The following is a 17,799-nucleotide window of genomic DNA, read 5'->3' as shown; positions in this document are numbered from 1 at the left end:
CAGCACCCCTAATCAAAAATAAGTCAGAGTCAAACTGTTTAGCTGCCCCAAGTTCTATTAGGGGGCATCTTGAAATCTGACTTGAGAGTTTTTTCCAGTAGAAAAGGTGATTGCACACTAAAAAGCTATTAGTAAATTTATGGGGAAAATGGAATATTTTAACAGTGAAAAATCAATTCATGGATTAGATTTTCAAAATCACAGAACAAAGCTGGGTTTCCAGTTTTATTGTTGGGACATAACCCAGTGTCTCTTGAAAACCTCACCTAAGAGGTAGTTTTAAAATGCTTCATAGTCTGGTAGTCTGGCCAGCAGTCATTGCTCTGTAGGATTCTGATTCTCTTCATTAAGAGCCCTGGGCACCCTGATCTGATTTTGCCCTTCTTTGAGCTGGGGATATGCTACTGACTGCCAAAACTGGTTCCAGTTTCAGTTATTTAAAGAGAAAAAAAATTATAAAATTAGGTGCAGTATTCTGCAGGTGTTAGACATCCCGCAAAGAATTCAATGGATAAAAATTCCAAATTTTGGCTTCATTAGACAGTCTTTTTAGCTAGATGCTTGGGAGGGGTATCAGATGTACTTTCAGGATGGACAGCATTTGTGGGGTTGATACCCAAGACCTGAAGAGGTTAGCTGGCAGAATGTGTGTATCTGCTTGCTGTGCCAGCTGACCTGGGGACTGGAAGCTTGCAGACTGGGATTTGTAAAGCTTGAATTGGACATGGAGGGCAAGAGCCTCCTGCTGGGCACATCTCCTTGAGCCCCAGGGCAGGGTGTTTTTCCTGTGTTCCTTGCTTCTGGGATGGCAGCACAGTGACAGCAGCTACTGCTCCTTGTGCTGTTGTGCACAAGTACTGTTCTATTCTTGTTCTCACTACACACACAAGGTGTTGCTGGGGGCTGCCTGTGCATCACCCCTTCCTTTAAGGGACTTTGCTTCTAGGTGCTTAGACCTCTCCGTGATACCTGCTCCCTTGCAAATACTTCTTCCTAATTTTCAGCATTTTTAACAATTAGTTGGAATGTGCAGAAAGGGGACTTGGTCAGTGCAGTCTTGCTGAAGCCTTTCTCTCACTTGTGCTGAAATAACTCATTCACTGATCATTCACTGAAACTGGCACAGGGGGATCAAAACCACCTTCCTCTGCTCCAACCTGTCTCCGTTTGCTGTCTGCCTTCCATTCATGTCACTTCAAAGGAAGATGGCTAGTAGTACCCTTGATACTCTCTTAAGCTACTTTAAAATTTTATTAGAGCTTTGTAGTTTCTGGTGAGAGTTAAGGTGAGGAGCTGAGTTACTCTGATGATTCTTTTTGAGCATTGTCTGTGGTCTGAGTGCCTCAGGTCTGCTGAATATCCCATCAGTAAAGGAGAAGATTTCTGGTAAATCTGTGTTGATAGCAGATCTCTAAAAGTCTTTCCACCATCACAAAGTTATGCACTTGCCAGATACTTACTCTGAGATGGTCACAATGACCTAAAGCCTAAGTGCTACGCTGGCCACTGGCTGCTTAGAATTAACTTCTGGATTTACAGCACTGAAAATTAAATCGGATTTTATACTTCTGGATTTTTGCATGTGTAGCCTCCTAAAACTAAGTCAGTGAAGTTTATAAAGATACCTGCTTTGCACATCTTTTATTTAAAAGAGACGTTGGTGCTCATGTATGTAAAGTTATTGGTTCAACTCAATATAAATTGTTTCGATTCAATATAAATTTCAATATTTTGAGAAACAAATGGTGTATTTTAAACATATTTCATAAACCAGAGTCAAAACTGTTGATAGAAATTATTTCCATATTTTTGTCTCAAGTTTTGTTAAAAAGTGATAGCTGTCATGCTTAGACGTCACAGACATCTAAGACTGGAGTTTGAATGAAAGGGATTTTGGTTTAAATTGAACTGCATTCAGAAATTACTACCAGAAAAGCATGGCAGAGCTGAATTCAAGTTTGTAGGGATAGAGCAACAATCTGAGGGTAATTTCACTTGGAAGAAAGTGAAATTCACTTTGGTATTCTGTTTGCACTCTAATAATTTTGCCAGCCTTTCATCTCTGAAGTGCCATACAGAGTTGGAAGCAAGATAGAATCACAACATTAACTTTGCCTGTTGAGAGCTGTGGATGCACTGGACTAGAGGTAGCTGTACAGCATCCCACTGTTTCACACCCCGTGGTTAATCTTTAGGAAAACTATTTGTTCATGTGAAACTCCTTCAAAGAGAAAAGCTAGTTAATCTGCTCAAGATAGTTTGATTCATGGTTCTAGTGCCCTTCATTAAATTCTTAGTTATGGCTAGCTTTAATTTTGAAAATTTAATCACAAGAGGAAAGGATTCATTATCTGTTGCTTCCCTCAAACACATAGGCAAATGCCAAAACTTGTAATAGAAAAATATTTTAGAGCCAAGGAACCTTTAAAATACTTGAAAGAAAATTGGAATGCTTTTCTCTCATGATAGAGTTTTTGGAAACAGAAACTGTTTTTTTCTTGGAAATTCTTAACTTCTTAATAGATTTTTGCATATGAAGAATGAAATTACAAGTGAATCTATTGTAAGACAAGCTTTTCCAAACTCTATTTCAACTGTAATATTAGAGGAGTTTAATTTATCCCCACAAATGATATTGAGGTTATTTCTCCTCTGTGATAATTATATTTTTTACCCTTTTGTCTTTAATAGGGTAGAGTTAGTGTGGTCATTATTTGAGATTAAGTTGGTTTCCTTTATCTGAAATTTAGGTTAAATGCTAATTCCTGGCATTTGCTATGGTTTTATAACTCTAAAATTAATTAAAGGAGAGATATTTATGAGTACCTGCAGTAGAAATTTCTCTTTAACAGAATCCTGTGAATGGAAGTGTTTTACCTCATAAAGGCACACTTCGGAGTAGGAAAGGCCATAGCCGGCAATAATTCTGATGTATTTGAAGTTCAAGAATTAAATTTCTAATCAATCTTGTACAGAGAGTGTTTCTTCCTAAATTAAAAGGAGACCTGCTGCATCCACACTGTAACTCCAAAGATTCCTTCTCTGGCATCTTGTTAGTTGAGAAACTCTTGAAAAACAAAATCTCTAACATTTAAAATTTCAAGCAATCTCCATAAGAATACTCTGCTTCTGGGGACCGAGAAAGTTCATCTATTTTCCCATAGGATCAGGATGATATCTGTGCAAAAATTCCTTATTTATGTTGTTTTCAGTAGTAGTAAACATAAAAATTAATACCTGAGAACTCCAGCAGAATATTTAAAAATAGGTTCAGTCTATTTCTGTGCTCTTTCTTTAAGCTTGAAGCAGTAGCCTGAAGAAGAGAGTAGAAAGATATTTGTCATGAGGCATGGGTTGGAACCACACTGGTACCTCTAGGGAAGGACCTGAAGAATAAAGACTTTTTCTTCCTTACAAATTTCACAAGCCAAAGAGTTTCCTGAAAGTGCAGCCTCCTTTCCTAATCCCTTAGCTGTCTAACCTGCAAATTTCATTCCTTAGTGTTGTTGCAGACTCTGATTCCTCTTTTATTCCTCCTTTAATTGTTATTACTGATATTTTTAACTTTCTATCATCCCTGCTGGTAACTGTAGGTTAATGTATAAGAAAGTAAGCTACATAAATAAGGGAATGCAAGGAAAAGTTGAAATACAGTAAAATAAAATGTACAATAAAATGCATTTGCTATGTAAGTATAAAAATTCAAATGGTATATTTTATGTGGTTGTTATTTATGTGTAATATGTATATAAATTTTTATTTATTAAAATATATGCACCTGAGAATCAGTTTTGGGCTGTGGCAATAATATAATTGATGATAAACATGAGACTTCTGAAGCAAATTAATAGTCAGTATAATGCACTTTTGAAAATTAATTGATTTTTGGCTTCTTCCTCAATGATTTTTGTGCAGATGGTTACTGGAGCTTAATGTCTTTGAATTATATTGTCCTAGGAAAGATATGGTATGTTCTCAACATGGAAACAAGATCTTTGACTAAATTAAAAGCATATACACAAAGCATTCAAAAACATATGTAGCAGGTTGTGTTTCACAAATGCCTTTACGAAGCAGCTTAAGATCTCTGCACATTTAATTCTCAAGTCCAGCAACCAGCCAGTAAACCACTGTCCTCAGGTGAGAAATGAGAAATTTTAAGGGCCGTTGAACACATGAAATTTAGCAGAGTGCTCAATAGCCCTCAAAATTTCTCATTTAGGAGAATGCATATGTATTGCTTCCAAAAATGAAGGCGAACTTCACTTTCCCTGTTTGATTTACATTTCTTCCTGTCTCCTTCCCTCCCTCCCTGTGTCTCCGAGTCTCTTATACCATGTGTAGCTGGTCTGCCTTTCTGCTTATTTGGGAGCACATACAGTACACCTACAGATTAAAGCACTGGAGTAAGTTCAGTGTGAAAAAATATACAACAAGTTGTGGTGTAACACTAAAGTCCCAACTCATAAACAAAGTGCATGTTGAGGATATTTTCTCCCTTGCATTCCCATTTTACTCCCTCAGACACGAGCACAAACATGGCACTTTTTAGGTTAATGTGTATCATTTGCCTTTCTGGAGTTCCTTCATTGTTGTTCTTTTCCCCAGACTCTGATATTTCCAGTGTACTCAAAAACCCTCCAGTCTGAAAGAGGAGACTAGGCCAAAATAAGTATCATGGATTTAAGATTCCCGGGCTGATGTTTTCTCCTTGCCTTTGAGCTACTTAGGCTCTTTTATAGTTTTATATTTGCAGAAAGAGCAATTTGTATTTTTTTGTCCAGATAATTGATTTTGTGCGTGCTTGGGCAGGGAGCATCCTCAGAGTAAGAACCACCTCACACTGAGAATAAAGAATAAAATTAATTTGTGAATCAGTGATGTTTAAAGACTTTTAGAATCAAGAAGTTGCAATTGCTTAATTATATGATGGGATTCATAAAAGGCACCTAATAGCAAGATGTCAAACTATTTATAGTTTATAAATAAATTACATTTTTTGTAAGCTCTTTCTCTAGTTCAACATATAGGTCAGTTAAGTAATTTAAATGAATATTATTCGTCACCCTGTTATTAATACAAAATAATATTTTTCCATGAGGGAATAGGAAAATTGGAAAGGAAGGTTCTTCATGCTCATCTCTATTTATACACTAGTTTTATGTTTCTTTTATCTTCTTTGTTTGGATAGTCTTTTTTGTATTTTAAATATTTATTTATTGAAGTAAATATTTATTTACACTCCCAGTTAGTTGGTAGAAATTAGTAGAATTCTTGGCAAATGGCAACAGTGAGGAGATCCTACAAGTCCTGCAAGTCCAAGTTTGCAGAATTAGTCGGTTGGAGAGAGGGGCCTCCATGTGCTTTCACTTGGGTAATTTTATTTTTTTTTTACCTGAGCCAGACAAACTAAAAGAGTTGCAGAAAGAGTAGCAGGCACACAGTTATTCCTGACCATACTAAGGACAAGGAAATGCTCCTGAAGATGCACTGGGATAAGTGTTCTACATATGCAGGAAAATCCTGACTGTAGGTTTTTAACTTTACTGGTGGCTAAATTGATGCCATAGTAAATAAATCCTTGGCGAGTTGTCTGGAGTTTTCAGTTGCTTTGTCGTGAGCAAAGCTGGAGCTGGGTTAGAACTGCCTGGTCAGCTGCCCAGTTCTCACATCAGCCTTAAATGGCAGAGGCACCACTGCCCAGTCGGGTCAAACTTCTCTTTAACTGCTTGTCTCTGAAGACTTTTTTTTTTAATATGAAATTGTGTTTAGAAGTAGAAAGAAAAGGGTCTGTTAACTGAAATGCTGATTTTTTTTTTTTTTGACAAAGCTTTCTTTCCTTTTCTTGATCATTCAATATTTTATATTTCTTCATACATTACTTTTTGAAGAAATAAATTAGTCTCAGTGTGAGATAAAGTATTTGTTTTTCTAACAGTTGTGTTACAACAGGCTCCATGAGGGTCCAGAGGTGAAAATCCTTTCATCATCTTCATAACTACCACTTTTTTTTCTCTGTCCACTGTTCATGCAAAAACTTGAATTTTGTATTAATGTTCTCTTTTTTTCTCCTGTGACTTTGTGGTAATACTGAATCTATCATAAATCTACTTGAACTTTATCTCCTTGTGGAAATAAGTAGTATTTTAAGTAAAAAGGTTAGATATGCAGACTAAAAGCAGCCACTTCTGCCATTGTAAAAGCTTTTCAGAAAATGAATCCCATGGGAGTTAAAATACTGCAAAGGCTTGTATACTTAAGAAATAGACTATTAAGGCAATAGATTGTGTTAAACTTGAGTTGAACATGAGTTATAGTATAAAAAGTCACTTTCACTCCACAAAAAAAGAAAAAAAAGAAGGAATTAACATATAGACTGAAGGGTAAATTCTGTCCTTCTTAAACGTGTGTAATCTAATTAGCATATTGTGGGATTTACTGGGATGAATTTTCCCCTTGGCATAAGCAAATGCAGAGAGGGAGAACGTGGACCCCAGGCTGCTAATGGCAGACATCTGCCTGGAGGGACAGCCATGTCAAGAAATGCCTGCATCCTTGCCCCATGAGGACCTGGGATCAGCTGACGTGATTCTTGAAGTTATGAGAAGATTTTTAATTATGGCAAAGTTCCTCAGATGGTAAAAATAAGCAAAAATTTCTTTTAAAGGGGAAGAAGGATGAGATGATGTTTCTTGAAATCACACCTGTTGTAAGGTAGACAAAGTTCAAATGCCAAATACTCCCTACACAGCTGCTTCCAAATATTTTGGCTGTTTTCTCTTAGCCATCTCCATCAAACCTCAGAGTCAGCCTCAGTGCATCTGAGAGACTTGGAGGACAGGGCTCATAAAGGTGGCACATCTCAGTTTCTCAAGGGTAGGGCTGAGACCACCTCCTCCTCCTTTGTACAAGACAAAAAGATCAGAGTGGTGATGGAGCACTTGGGATCATCCTGGCATCTGTCCTGCTGCTCCAAAAGGAGCAGGAGCAGTGATGGCTGGTGCTGCTGGGATGGGCCACCCAATGCAGCGACCACACCAGTCAGACAGGGTGACCTTCCATGACTCCTGCATAGGAAATTGAGGCCATGGCCATGCTTTTGTGTTTGCTGCCCACCTTCTTCCCTTGCCCTCCACAAATGAGGTTGCCATTCCCTGAGCTCAAAGCCAAGACTACAACCAAGACCTTCAGGAATTTTTGGATGGCAAAAGAAAAATCTATAGAGATAGATGACTTACAGATTGAACCACCTGAGGAAATTGTATCTTAGCATTTGGTTTGTAGGTTTTGGTTGATACCTTCAAGAAAATAGTAGGGCTTTTTGTTATTTCAGAGAGAGTGCTTAAAATCAGAATCATTCCTCTCACTAGCTGGTAAGTGGACTAGTTTGGCAAATTAAAGCTTTAGTTAGGATGACAGTGGAAAAGAGTATTTGTCCTTAGTCTCAATAAATGACTCTTGTCTCTAATGTTTCTTTTCTAGAAATTGAAAGAATACTGTATACATATATGATATTGTATTTAGTCTCTCAAGATGGCATCCCAGGTCTGATGTTCAATTAGGGAGTGCAGTTCTGTAATCCTTATTTAATTAGAACTCCCTGTCACAGTCCCCATAGTGAGTTGCATTTGTAATTGGATTCTCACAAGTGAGAATATGCAGAGGCTACCTCAAAGGGAAGTTGCAATTTGCTGATGTGTGTTACTTACCTGTAGTTCTTCGAGATTGTTTCCTCTGCATATTCACATTATGGGTCCTGTCCACCTTCTGTTTGTCCTCGGATTTCTACTGCCCGACAGCTGCAGTGTTTAGTAAGAATAACTTGTAGCACTGTACAACTCTCAAATCTCAGATGGCTTGGTGTCATGAGATGGCCCTTGTACAGTCCTAGTAGTCACTGCTCTTCTAGGAAGTTCCTGTAGGCCACCAGCACTGGAGAACCCAAACCCACTGGTGTGAATATGCAAGGACAGCACTCTCAAAGAGCGAGCCAATGGTAAGTACCCTTTCTTTGTCTTCTGTGATAAACCAAGTATTTTAACTGTTATTTTGTAAGTTCCCTATTGGCAAATTTGCTACACTTTCCCTATGATAAAAACATACTGAGATTAATTTAGAGCTGTTGCCTTCCTGGCAAAACGTGAGAAAGTATCTGTGTTTGCAGATGCTCACTTCAGTTGTAAATTGATGTGCAACTATCAGTGTGTGGGTGTGTACACGTTTGAGCTATAATACGTATTTCTATCAGACAAAGGCACAATTACAGTGCAGCACTATATATTTTACTATATATTCTTCTAGTTGTATTACACTTAGAGTAGATCAGACAGCAGAGTGAGTCACTGACCAAAAAAAGTCTTCCAATAGTATGAACAGTGTTAATTCTCAAAACAGATTCTCCAAAAGAAGATCCAAGTTATATTGCTTTTCACTGCTACATTTTTTTCTGAACTTTTGTTTTTTGCAGACATGGAATTCTGTGAGACTCCCCATATCCTGTGCTCTGGCTATCAAACTGATTTACATGGTGTAGCTGAGCACAGTTACCCGCTGGAGGTGGGCTCGGATGTGGACACCGAAACAGAAGGTGGTGCATCCCCGGACCACGCCCTGAGGATGTGGATGAAGGGGATCAAATCAGAACACAGCTCCTGTTTGTCAAGTCGGGCAAACTCAGCATTGTCCCTCACTGACACTGACCATGAAAGGAAGTCTGATGGGGAGAATGGTAATAAAGAAATGCATCTAATATACTCAATAGTAGTAGTAATTTATTCAAAACTTTCTTTTTCTACTTATTTTCCTTTTTCCTTTTTTTTTCTCTTTTGTTTTCTTTCTTTTTTTCCCCCCTTCCTTCCTAGATCTCTGTACTGTATGTAAGCTGAAAGGATTGTTTGCTGTGTGTATTGTATTTATAGTTTAGACAGAAAATAAGACAAAAAAAAAGAAACACTGATTTTGTTAAAACATCATTTCTCTAGAGACTAATAACTTTTCCACATTCTTCATTTTTATGTCATTGGACATTTGTCATTTGTATTTGCTGGCCTATGAATTAGGTTCTAAAATAAATCTATAAATGTCCATTTATATCACGTTTTGCATGCAGTTGTTCCTGTGGCTTCTGGGTGTAGCTTTAAGGCTCTTCAGCCAGGTGACTTGAGAAAGACAACCTGGAGTCCTAAATGTTCTATTTACCTCTAATCTTATGCTATACCTGAAGACCTGTTTTTATCAGTAGGACAGACTGAACTGGTCTTTGTCCTATCTCAGTTCTGTATTTCCCTGCATATGGAGAGTGAGCTTGTGGGTCGCATGGGTTTGGTTGTTGTGTGTGTGTGTGTTTTTTAAATATTCTTTCTCATTCAGAATTTTTTTACTCATTTGCTTTTCTTACAATTTAGTGTGTCACAGAAGGGAAAAATGTGCATTTAATTAAGTAACGTGGGGAATTAGTATTTTTTTATCTCTGCATTAAAATTGATTAAAATCTACTCTATTTCCTTACAGAGTATAGTAAGTAAACAAATTTATCATGCTTAAGATCAACAAGCTTAGCTGATATTTTAATTTCTGTGTTTAATAGCTGCATGTTATGGCGGGTCTAGATGTTATTAAATATTGACACTTTGGTGTTGACAGCAACACATTTTAGTGCCTCTGTAGTCATAAGGTGAAAGAGATTTCAGTTATAAATGACATTGCTATACTTACATGTTTGAATTTGTCAAATATGAAGCTTGTAATTACATAATTTCACCTGGCTGTCTGCCAGTACCAGTGATAATGTCCAGTGTAGGCTCAAAAACATTACATTATCTGCTTGAGGTTAAAAAAGAGATTTTAGTGCATGACTTGTTTCTAATTAAATACTGCTTTGAGGATTAAGCATTCTGTGCTATCACGTTTTATTGTGTTGCTGGAATCAGTTAATTTTTAGATGCCACCTCATTTCCACCATGCAATTCCTGTCTTTCAGCTTCCTGTTTCTGTGGGATCCATCCTCTGTAAAGTGTTTGCTGCATAAGGTGTTTGGGCTTGCGGGAGGGTGTATGTTGGTGTGTTTTCCTAAGACATTGGGTTTTAGATGGTGGCTGAAGGAATTGAATCTGGTCTGCCTGGCATTGGTTGGCCCTTAACTGTGGAAGAGGTTTAAAGGGAATGCTACATGGAAAGGAATGTGCATTCTTGTTCCATTCAGACTAAAAAATACACATTTCTGTTGTAAGGTGCTGGGAAGCAGATGTATTGAAAGCTGATTAAGCATATAACTGAGTTCTGTATTTCAGTCTGGAGTGCAGTGGTACAGCTGGGTGTTGATGATATTTTGCTAGTTGTACATGTACTAAATAGGAAATCTTCTGTAGATGAAAATTACTGTAAGAAGTGCACCTTCATCATCTTGCATGGATGTAGCAAGAACCATGGGTTAAGTCATTAAGATAGGGACACATAATCATTGTGCTTCACCACCAAAAAATGGAGTAGTTTCTTCTAAAGGTTTGTCTCTGAGAATGATTTTAACTAAACTGGTGTAGACAGAGTAGTCTTTTTGCATGTGGCTTTAATATTTCGTTCCTTGTAAGCCTTGTAACCGTTTTTTAATCAGGGATTCATGTTTGAAGTGCTTGAGTACCAATTTTAACTAAATTGTTGGAAGAAGAAAACAAGGACAAGAGCAAGCTGGAAGAGAGAGAAACTGAGAGCACAAGTTCACTTGAACTCTTTAGATGTCTCCAGGCAGGGCCATATAAACAGGTATCAGTGCTTCCTGTGGTGTTGTGTCATTATAATAATTACAGTCATGAAATTTAATGTTGAATAAATTTGAACACCATGGTTCAAGCTATATTCGTTTATATTGTCTATTATTTTACAGGTAAGTTCATAGCCTAGATTCCTGATCCAGAGAGCAGTGTATTTTTCACCTGGGTTGGCACTCAGCAACAAAGCACTCTTTGAATACAGGAGTCCATAAATCTCTATTTAAATTATGTCACAGATGGCACATCTTCCTGTTTCTTTGCAGTCCTGTGTGCCTGGGGCTTTATCAGAGAGCCACAAGTGTTGCATTTATCCTTGTCAATTCCTGCCATGGAAATGTATTTTTTTTTGTGCCAGCCAGTAACTTCTCTGGTGTGAAACTGGAAGAGTGCATAAGATCTGTTGCTGGAAGTATGTGAAATATTAGTTTCCATGATACTTTCTAATTGCTGTAAAAATATTTAGCAATTCTGGATTTCAAGGGGTTGACCAAATTGTATGTGAATGCAGCTATCTGTAACTGGAGTAAAATTAATGAGAAAGGTACAGTTGTTGCATGGTTTGAGAAAACATTGTTATTGTTCATATTTTGAAGGTCAGTAGGGTTTTGGGTTTGGGTTTATTTTTTTCCTTCCTCTATGAGCACAATTTTTGCTACAAATGCAGAACAGCTCTTTTTGTGGTAACATTAGGACAATTAAGTGTGTGGACTCAGTAGACGTGCTTTCAAGGCAGTTTTTTGCTTTGTGTTGATCTGAAGCTAATATACTTCTTAAAATTTTCCTCTTTCTAGCTATTTCTTGACATTCTCCTATTCATTCTGAGCTCTAGAATGAAGTTCCCTGGCACAGGATATATTCTTCTCTGTTTATTCTGGGTAGCCCAATTTGAGAATTTATTTGAGGATTGTTTTCCTTCATAGACACACCAAGTCTGTCATAATCACTGTTTAAACACACTCTGGTTGTTTTGGCAGCATTGAACAGATTGTATGAAACACCAGCATTCCCATTTAGTGTTGTCAACATTAATGGCAACTAATAATAGCCTATTAGTGCACAGACTGCCTTCAGCTTTGCCTGAGGCTAAGCAAAATATATATTAACTGCACGAAATGAATGACCAGTTTCTTGGGGATCATTGCTTATCTCTGCTATAGTATAAATAGCTCCATTTAAACACAAACAGCGTTACTCTGCAGTATGTGAATGTAAATTTCAGACAGCAACACCACAGAATAACTGTATCAAAAATAGTTCCTTTATGCCATTGAAGAAGACTGCACTTAGCGTCAGTACACTGGTACAATGGTATCTGTTGATGCAGCATGTCAGAACATCAAGTTCGATGCTTTTGTCTGCCAGATTACTGAGCTGGCAAATTTATTTTTTTATTTTTTTATTTTTCTGGAGTATGTGGTCCAGAAGAGGATACAAACCTCATCTACAGAAAGGGTGATCTCCAGATCTATCCCTAAAATTATATGGCTTGACATGGATCTGCCTCCCACACTAAGTAGTGTACTAAAAAGCAGCCCACAGTCCATTTTGTGTCCATATAACCTCCCTCATTGTTGTTCATTCAGTTCTTTTGTATTCCTTTACAGGATGTCAGTGTGGCTGTGACATGATGAATTTGACCTCAAGTGCATTTATGCTGTGCCATAATCCATTTTTGAGCCATATTTGACACATCTGCACAGCCATCAACTCTTTTAGCTGCTACATCTCATCTGAGAGCTAGTGTGGAACTTCAGCCATTCCTACAATAACACAATTTTTAACCTTTTTTATTTTGTCAGAATGCTTTGACAAGCTTTTAGGTCTGACTTGTTTGGCTCATTCCTGACATCTACTAAGATGTTTTTATGCAATTAGTTACTCTTTCTCTACACCATATTGACAACCAGTAGGAGAGTACAGGATTCCCAGTGCTGGAGGAGTGAAATGCACACTCGTCTTGGAGCCAGATTCCTGCTTAATTTCTTTGGCTGAATTATTTTATGACAACTGGGTATTAGCTGTAGTTCACAGTGACTTCTTTGAGATTTGTAGGCAAGAAATTAGGGTGTTAGTACAGGCTGAAATAGCACTGGTCATGCAATGTAGCATTATAGTGCTTGAGATCTGGTCAGGCAATGTTTTTAAATAACATACTTGTTTTTAAAAACAAAGCAAGAGGGGGGAAAAAAACCCGCCATGGAAAAATGTAATTTTTCCTTTTTGCCTACATAAATTGTTGGGAAAATTCTTTCTTATCAGTGTATGGGATCAGATTCTATTTGAAACAATACTTTTAATAATAAACATTTAAACAGCAGACTGCAAAGACGGGGTAATAATATTAGCCATATATTAATAAGTAGATGTAGTAGAGAAATTAGTAGGTTACAGATCAAATCTGAGTTTAATGAGCTAGAAACATGTAAGATTATTCTTGTGTAATTCATCTAAGTATTTGGTTTATAGCCTGGGAGCAGTGATCCATTTAACAGAGCTTTTGACTGTCCCTAAATCTCTGGGGCTTTTCATTTTGCTTGCTCGGCAGATGGGTGAGTTTTGGACAAGTCACCTTCGTTCTTTGCACTGCAGATTCAGTATCTTAACAGTATCTGTTAAAGGGATAAAAATATTAAAAGAAATACTGGAATGGCTGATGCTGTATGAGAAGCACAACTTCATGAATGCTGTAGTTATGCAGACATGGAGAGGATTTACTAAGGACAAGGCTCTGATTTAATTTACGGTGTGTGTCAGTAGACCTACTGTGAATTCACACCTGTTTAAATTAGACTTGAATTTGGCTCTTCATAAAAGTCTTGTGTTTAATGTAAGGAAGTGAGAGCATTGTGATTAATGTTGCTGTTATTTAGTGTTATTTTGTAAACAAGTCAGGCAGTAAGCTGATCTCTGGCTTTCTCATTTCTCCAGGAAATTATTACCAACAGCTACATTACAATAACAATACATGCTCTGAGAAGTGAGCATGTGACTGCTTCTCTATGCAGGATTGTGTTTGTAATAATGATGGCTGAAGTATATCCATTAGCTCCTGTCCTGTCACTCTCTATTTACAGTGGTGCAATTAAGAAATTGAATTACTTATTTGCAGGTAGACCCATTAGGTCAAATATGTGTAAGTAGCCTTGAAAATATAAAGGTAAATATTGGTCTTAATCCCATTCCCCCTGTGTCATTTAATATTTTTCTCTTTGCTCCTTGTATGCCTTATTTTGCCTTTTTTTTGTGGCATGGATTGCATTCTGTTTGTACACTCCTGCCTATCAGATCATTTAAGGCACCTAATAGACTAAGGCAACCTCATCAATAAAATGCAAAAGCCCCCATGGTGAAATTCCTTCAACTTCTGTAGTTTACTGTAGCTTGTCAGATATTTGATTTATGATACTTTCAGATATTTGACAGAAAAGGGCCACTTACCTTCCCTTTATAAAAGACCTCTTTTTTCTTCTGTTATGGAGGGTTTTTGATCTTTTAGTATTTAGATGGTATTTATGTTGGTTACTTCTGCTGTTGTTTCAAAGAAGGCTCCTCAATGTGAAAGGAAGTGTGTGAATCCCTGCAGTAACATAGCAATGCCTTTTGGGGAGCATTGGCATATTCACTGACATGGTAACTGCTCTGCTGGAGTTGTTAAGAGTGTAAGATGCTTTTGTTGACCTTAGAGTGGTTCCTTTGGAAATGTTACTGTCTCAAAGGCAGCATGTAAGTTACCTGAATTGCTTTGGATAAGTGTGAGATGCTTCTCTAAGCACTGTAGCATCACCTCAGCTGTAATATCATACAAGTCTTGAGCTTGTGCCCCCAGTATTTAAGCCACTTATGAAATTGTTTGTGTATGGAAATTCAGCTAATGACTTTTTTGTCAGTATTGTGGGGGAAATTCTGCCTTTTAAAATTACCATCTTTATTACTTTTTTTGACTAACAAGGGCATTGCATCTGCATGTCTGCTATTTTAATATTTACAATTCTCATGTGCTGTATTAAAATCAGTACACAGTGTTAAACATTCCCTTTTTTGTGGTTCTCTTTTAGGCACAATGAACACTAATTTAAAGACAAATATCAATATTTAGTGTCCTACATTAAAGATAATGAAACAGTGTTTAGAATGTAACAGAAATACGTTATATATTCCAGAACCTAAATTTCCTTTGCCCACAGCATAGTAAAAACTATCAGTGCATTTGCACAAGGTTGTGTAATATTTTTATCCCTGCAGTTTTGTTTCCTTTCGTGGGGGCGGGGGGGTGGAGAGGGAGGAAAGCTTGAGTCAGGTCTAATTTTTATTCCAGAAATCAGTAAATTGGCATTAGAGCTCAGAAAAAAATCTCTTGGTTTCCTCCCCTGTGTAATACAGCAAGTATAGTGGATGTGGCTTAAGGAGCCAGCAGCAGTATAAATTATCACTCCTTCTTTCATTTAAATCCTTTTTTATTTTCTCAGTATTCTGGATATGAACATAAAGGAAAATTATCTCCAGAAATATTTTACAGTGCAAAAATATGTTGCAGTGATTCTGCAGTTCTTGGGACCTCAGTTTATCTAGGCTGCCACAGGGGGGAAAACTGAGATGGGATAGACAGGTAAGTGTCTGCTTTCTTGTCAGGGTGCTGCAGTGCAGAAGGGTGAGGATTATCTGACTTCTCATTTCACAATCTTTATGAGACCAGGAAAACATTGAACAAAATACTTTTTCTCTTGTTAAGCACTTACTGTGAGTTCTACAGGAGGACATCTCTGGACAAGTGTGTTGCTGGGAACAGTTCCATTCTTAACAGTCAGCATATCTATCCTGCTGCTTTATTTATGTTTTTTTATTAAGTTTACAGCATTCTTTATTTCTCATCTCTTCTGCTTAAAATTTAAAATGTTTTAGAAGATCAGCAGTCTTGATTTAAAGAAACAACCTAGTAGTCATATTTTATATGTACATCCTTTGGGACTATTTTGAAATACAATCAATCTTCCTTATATGTCTTAAAATGTAGATGTTTTTACCAGTTGGAACCTGTTTTTCATCAAAGTTTTGGATGTTCTGCTTAAAGCTGAAAGTTGAATATCATTAGTGCAAAATAAGGCTAAGGGAAAACTTGTGATCTCTGATCATGGAAAATTATAGTTAAGGCTGCTAGGTAAATGAGATCAAGTTAACTCTCATTTGGTTCCTTACACTGTCAGCCAGTATGGTTTTAAATACAAAGAGAACTGGAGCTTTTTTCATCCCCATAGCAAAATGCTTTACAGCTGCCACATCACAGAATGGTTTGGGTTGGAGGCGACCTTGAAGATCATCTTGTTCCACCCCCTGCCATGGGCAGGGACACCTTCCACTATCCCAGATTGCTCCAAGCCCCATCCAGCCTGGCCTTGGGCACTTCCAGGGATGAGGCAGCCACAGTTTCTCTGGGCAACCTGTGTCAGGGCTTCTCCACCCTCACAGGGAAATAATTCTTCCCAAATCTCCACTAAACCCACCCTCTGTCAATTTAAAGCCATTCCCCCTTGTTGTATCACTCCATGCCCTTGTCAAAAGTCCCTCTCCATCTGTCTTGTAGCCCTTTTAGGTACTGGGAGGTGCTCTGAGGTCTCCCTGGAGCCTTCTATTCTCCAGCCCAAGCCTGTCTCCTTAGCTCCAGCTCTCTGAGCATCTTCATGGCCTCCTCCGGACTTGCCCGAACCGTAATACCGTAAGTGAAATAAAAAGAAGAATCTAGCAAATGAGTACAGGATGGATACAGAAGTGACAAATACTGACAAATTACCATTTTAGGGTCTAGCGAGGTTTAATCTAAATACTATTTCTTCTTGATGATGTGAGATCTAAGAATTTATTGTTGTTCTGTGGATGAGAAAGGTTGTTCATTCTTCCTTTCCAACCTTTTTAAATTTTTACCTATTTAATTAATTGTGTGTTAAATTACATGCAGAAGTATTATCTTACATTTTCAAATTTGTTAGTATTTCATTTCCTCTTGGGCTTGGGAGGAATATGAAGATCAGCATAAATCTGTATTATTCAGGGTTACGAATATTAGCATATCTACACCTTACAAAAGGGGAGTATTAATAGTAGCAAGTAGTTTTCATCTAGAAGAAACATAGTGACTGCTTCCCATGGCTGCAGTCTTTATAGTCTTCTAAAAGTGAAAGCTAAACTAAATGTATTAGCCTATTTCTAATTTCTGCAATAGAAAACAGGTTAAGACTGAGAAGTTGTATATGAAATTGGAGTTCATTTTTTCAGAATAAAGCAGATTTGAATGCTCCTTGTTTCAACTTGCTTTTATATACAGGGCTTACAAAATGAAATTCAGGATTTTCTATATTAATTTCATTTATTTAATCATATCTAGCTCTATACCCTCACTTTATACTTTGTAACATGAGCATGAGAGGAAATGTGTATAATTAGCTCTTCTAGAATATGGGTCCAGGAGCACTGAATAGTTGCTGCAGGCTGCTTCGTTTCCCTAACAGATGTTTTTGAGTAATATTGTAATCAGATTCACATATTCTGATGACTAATTATATTGCCAGTGTTTTTTTGTTTGTCTTAAATTTCTACCCCAGATGATCTCCAATGTAGATTTTATACCATGTTCCCAGGACTGACTTTCAGCTGAGCAGCACATGTCAGCTTCTGATCATGAGCTGCTGGGCAGGAGCTGTTCTGGCAGCACAGAGGGGCAGCCCTTGGGGCATCACAAACCACGTGTTGTAAAGTAACCGTGTTCCTTTGCCTTGGGTGATCCAGAAAGGGAGCTGGGGATGGCCTTTGATTCCATAAAACCACATATACTAAAAGATATCTATGTGGGAGGAAATAACCTGCAGGTGAGGATGGCTTAGGACATCAGGTTAGGGTTGTTCAGCTCTATTGCTGGAAACTTTGTTAAAAGATCTCAAAAGGAGGTAACAAAGGGACAAAAGGGTATTTCTAGACTGTGTACTGTATTAATTATGGTTCATAGCACTTCTCCTTCCCGTTTAATTGAAACAGTTTTACTCAC

The 17,799-nt window shown here is 37.5% G+C and overlaps 1 protein-coding gene across 7 annotated transcripts in view; it reads left to right on the top strand.

Moving 5' to 3' along the window:
* The window catches only part of TENM1 (teneurin transmembrane protein 1), an 834,650-nt gene that overhangs the window by 610,880 nt on the left and 205,971 nt on the right, over nucleotides 1–17,799 (top strand). For 6 of the 7 annotated variants that reach the window (XM_048318357.1, XM_048318358.1, XM_048318360.1 and 3 more), the window contains one exon: nucleotides 8,468–8,728. The exons of the other annotated variant lie outside the window; for it this stretch is intronic. In XM_048318357.1, the coding sequence (XP_048174314.1) occupies nucleotides 8,468–8,728 (261 nt within the window). The remainder of the gene's footprint in view (nucleotides 1–8,467; nucleotides 8,729–17,799) is intronic. 7 annotated transcript variants of the gene reach the window in all.

The sequence above is a fragment of the Corvus hawaiiensis genome, chromosome 14, assembly GCF_020740725.1.
Source record: "Corvus hawaiiensis isolate bCorHaw1 chromosome 14, bCorHaw1.pri.cur, whole genome shotgun sequence".
In the NCBI taxonomy this organism is placed as follows: domain Eukaryota; kingdom Metazoa; phylum Chordata; class Aves; order Passeriformes; family Corvidae; genus Corvus; species Corvus hawaiiensis.
Note: the sequence above shows the minus strand (reverse complement) of the source record. Positions and strands in the feature narration are given on the sequence as shown.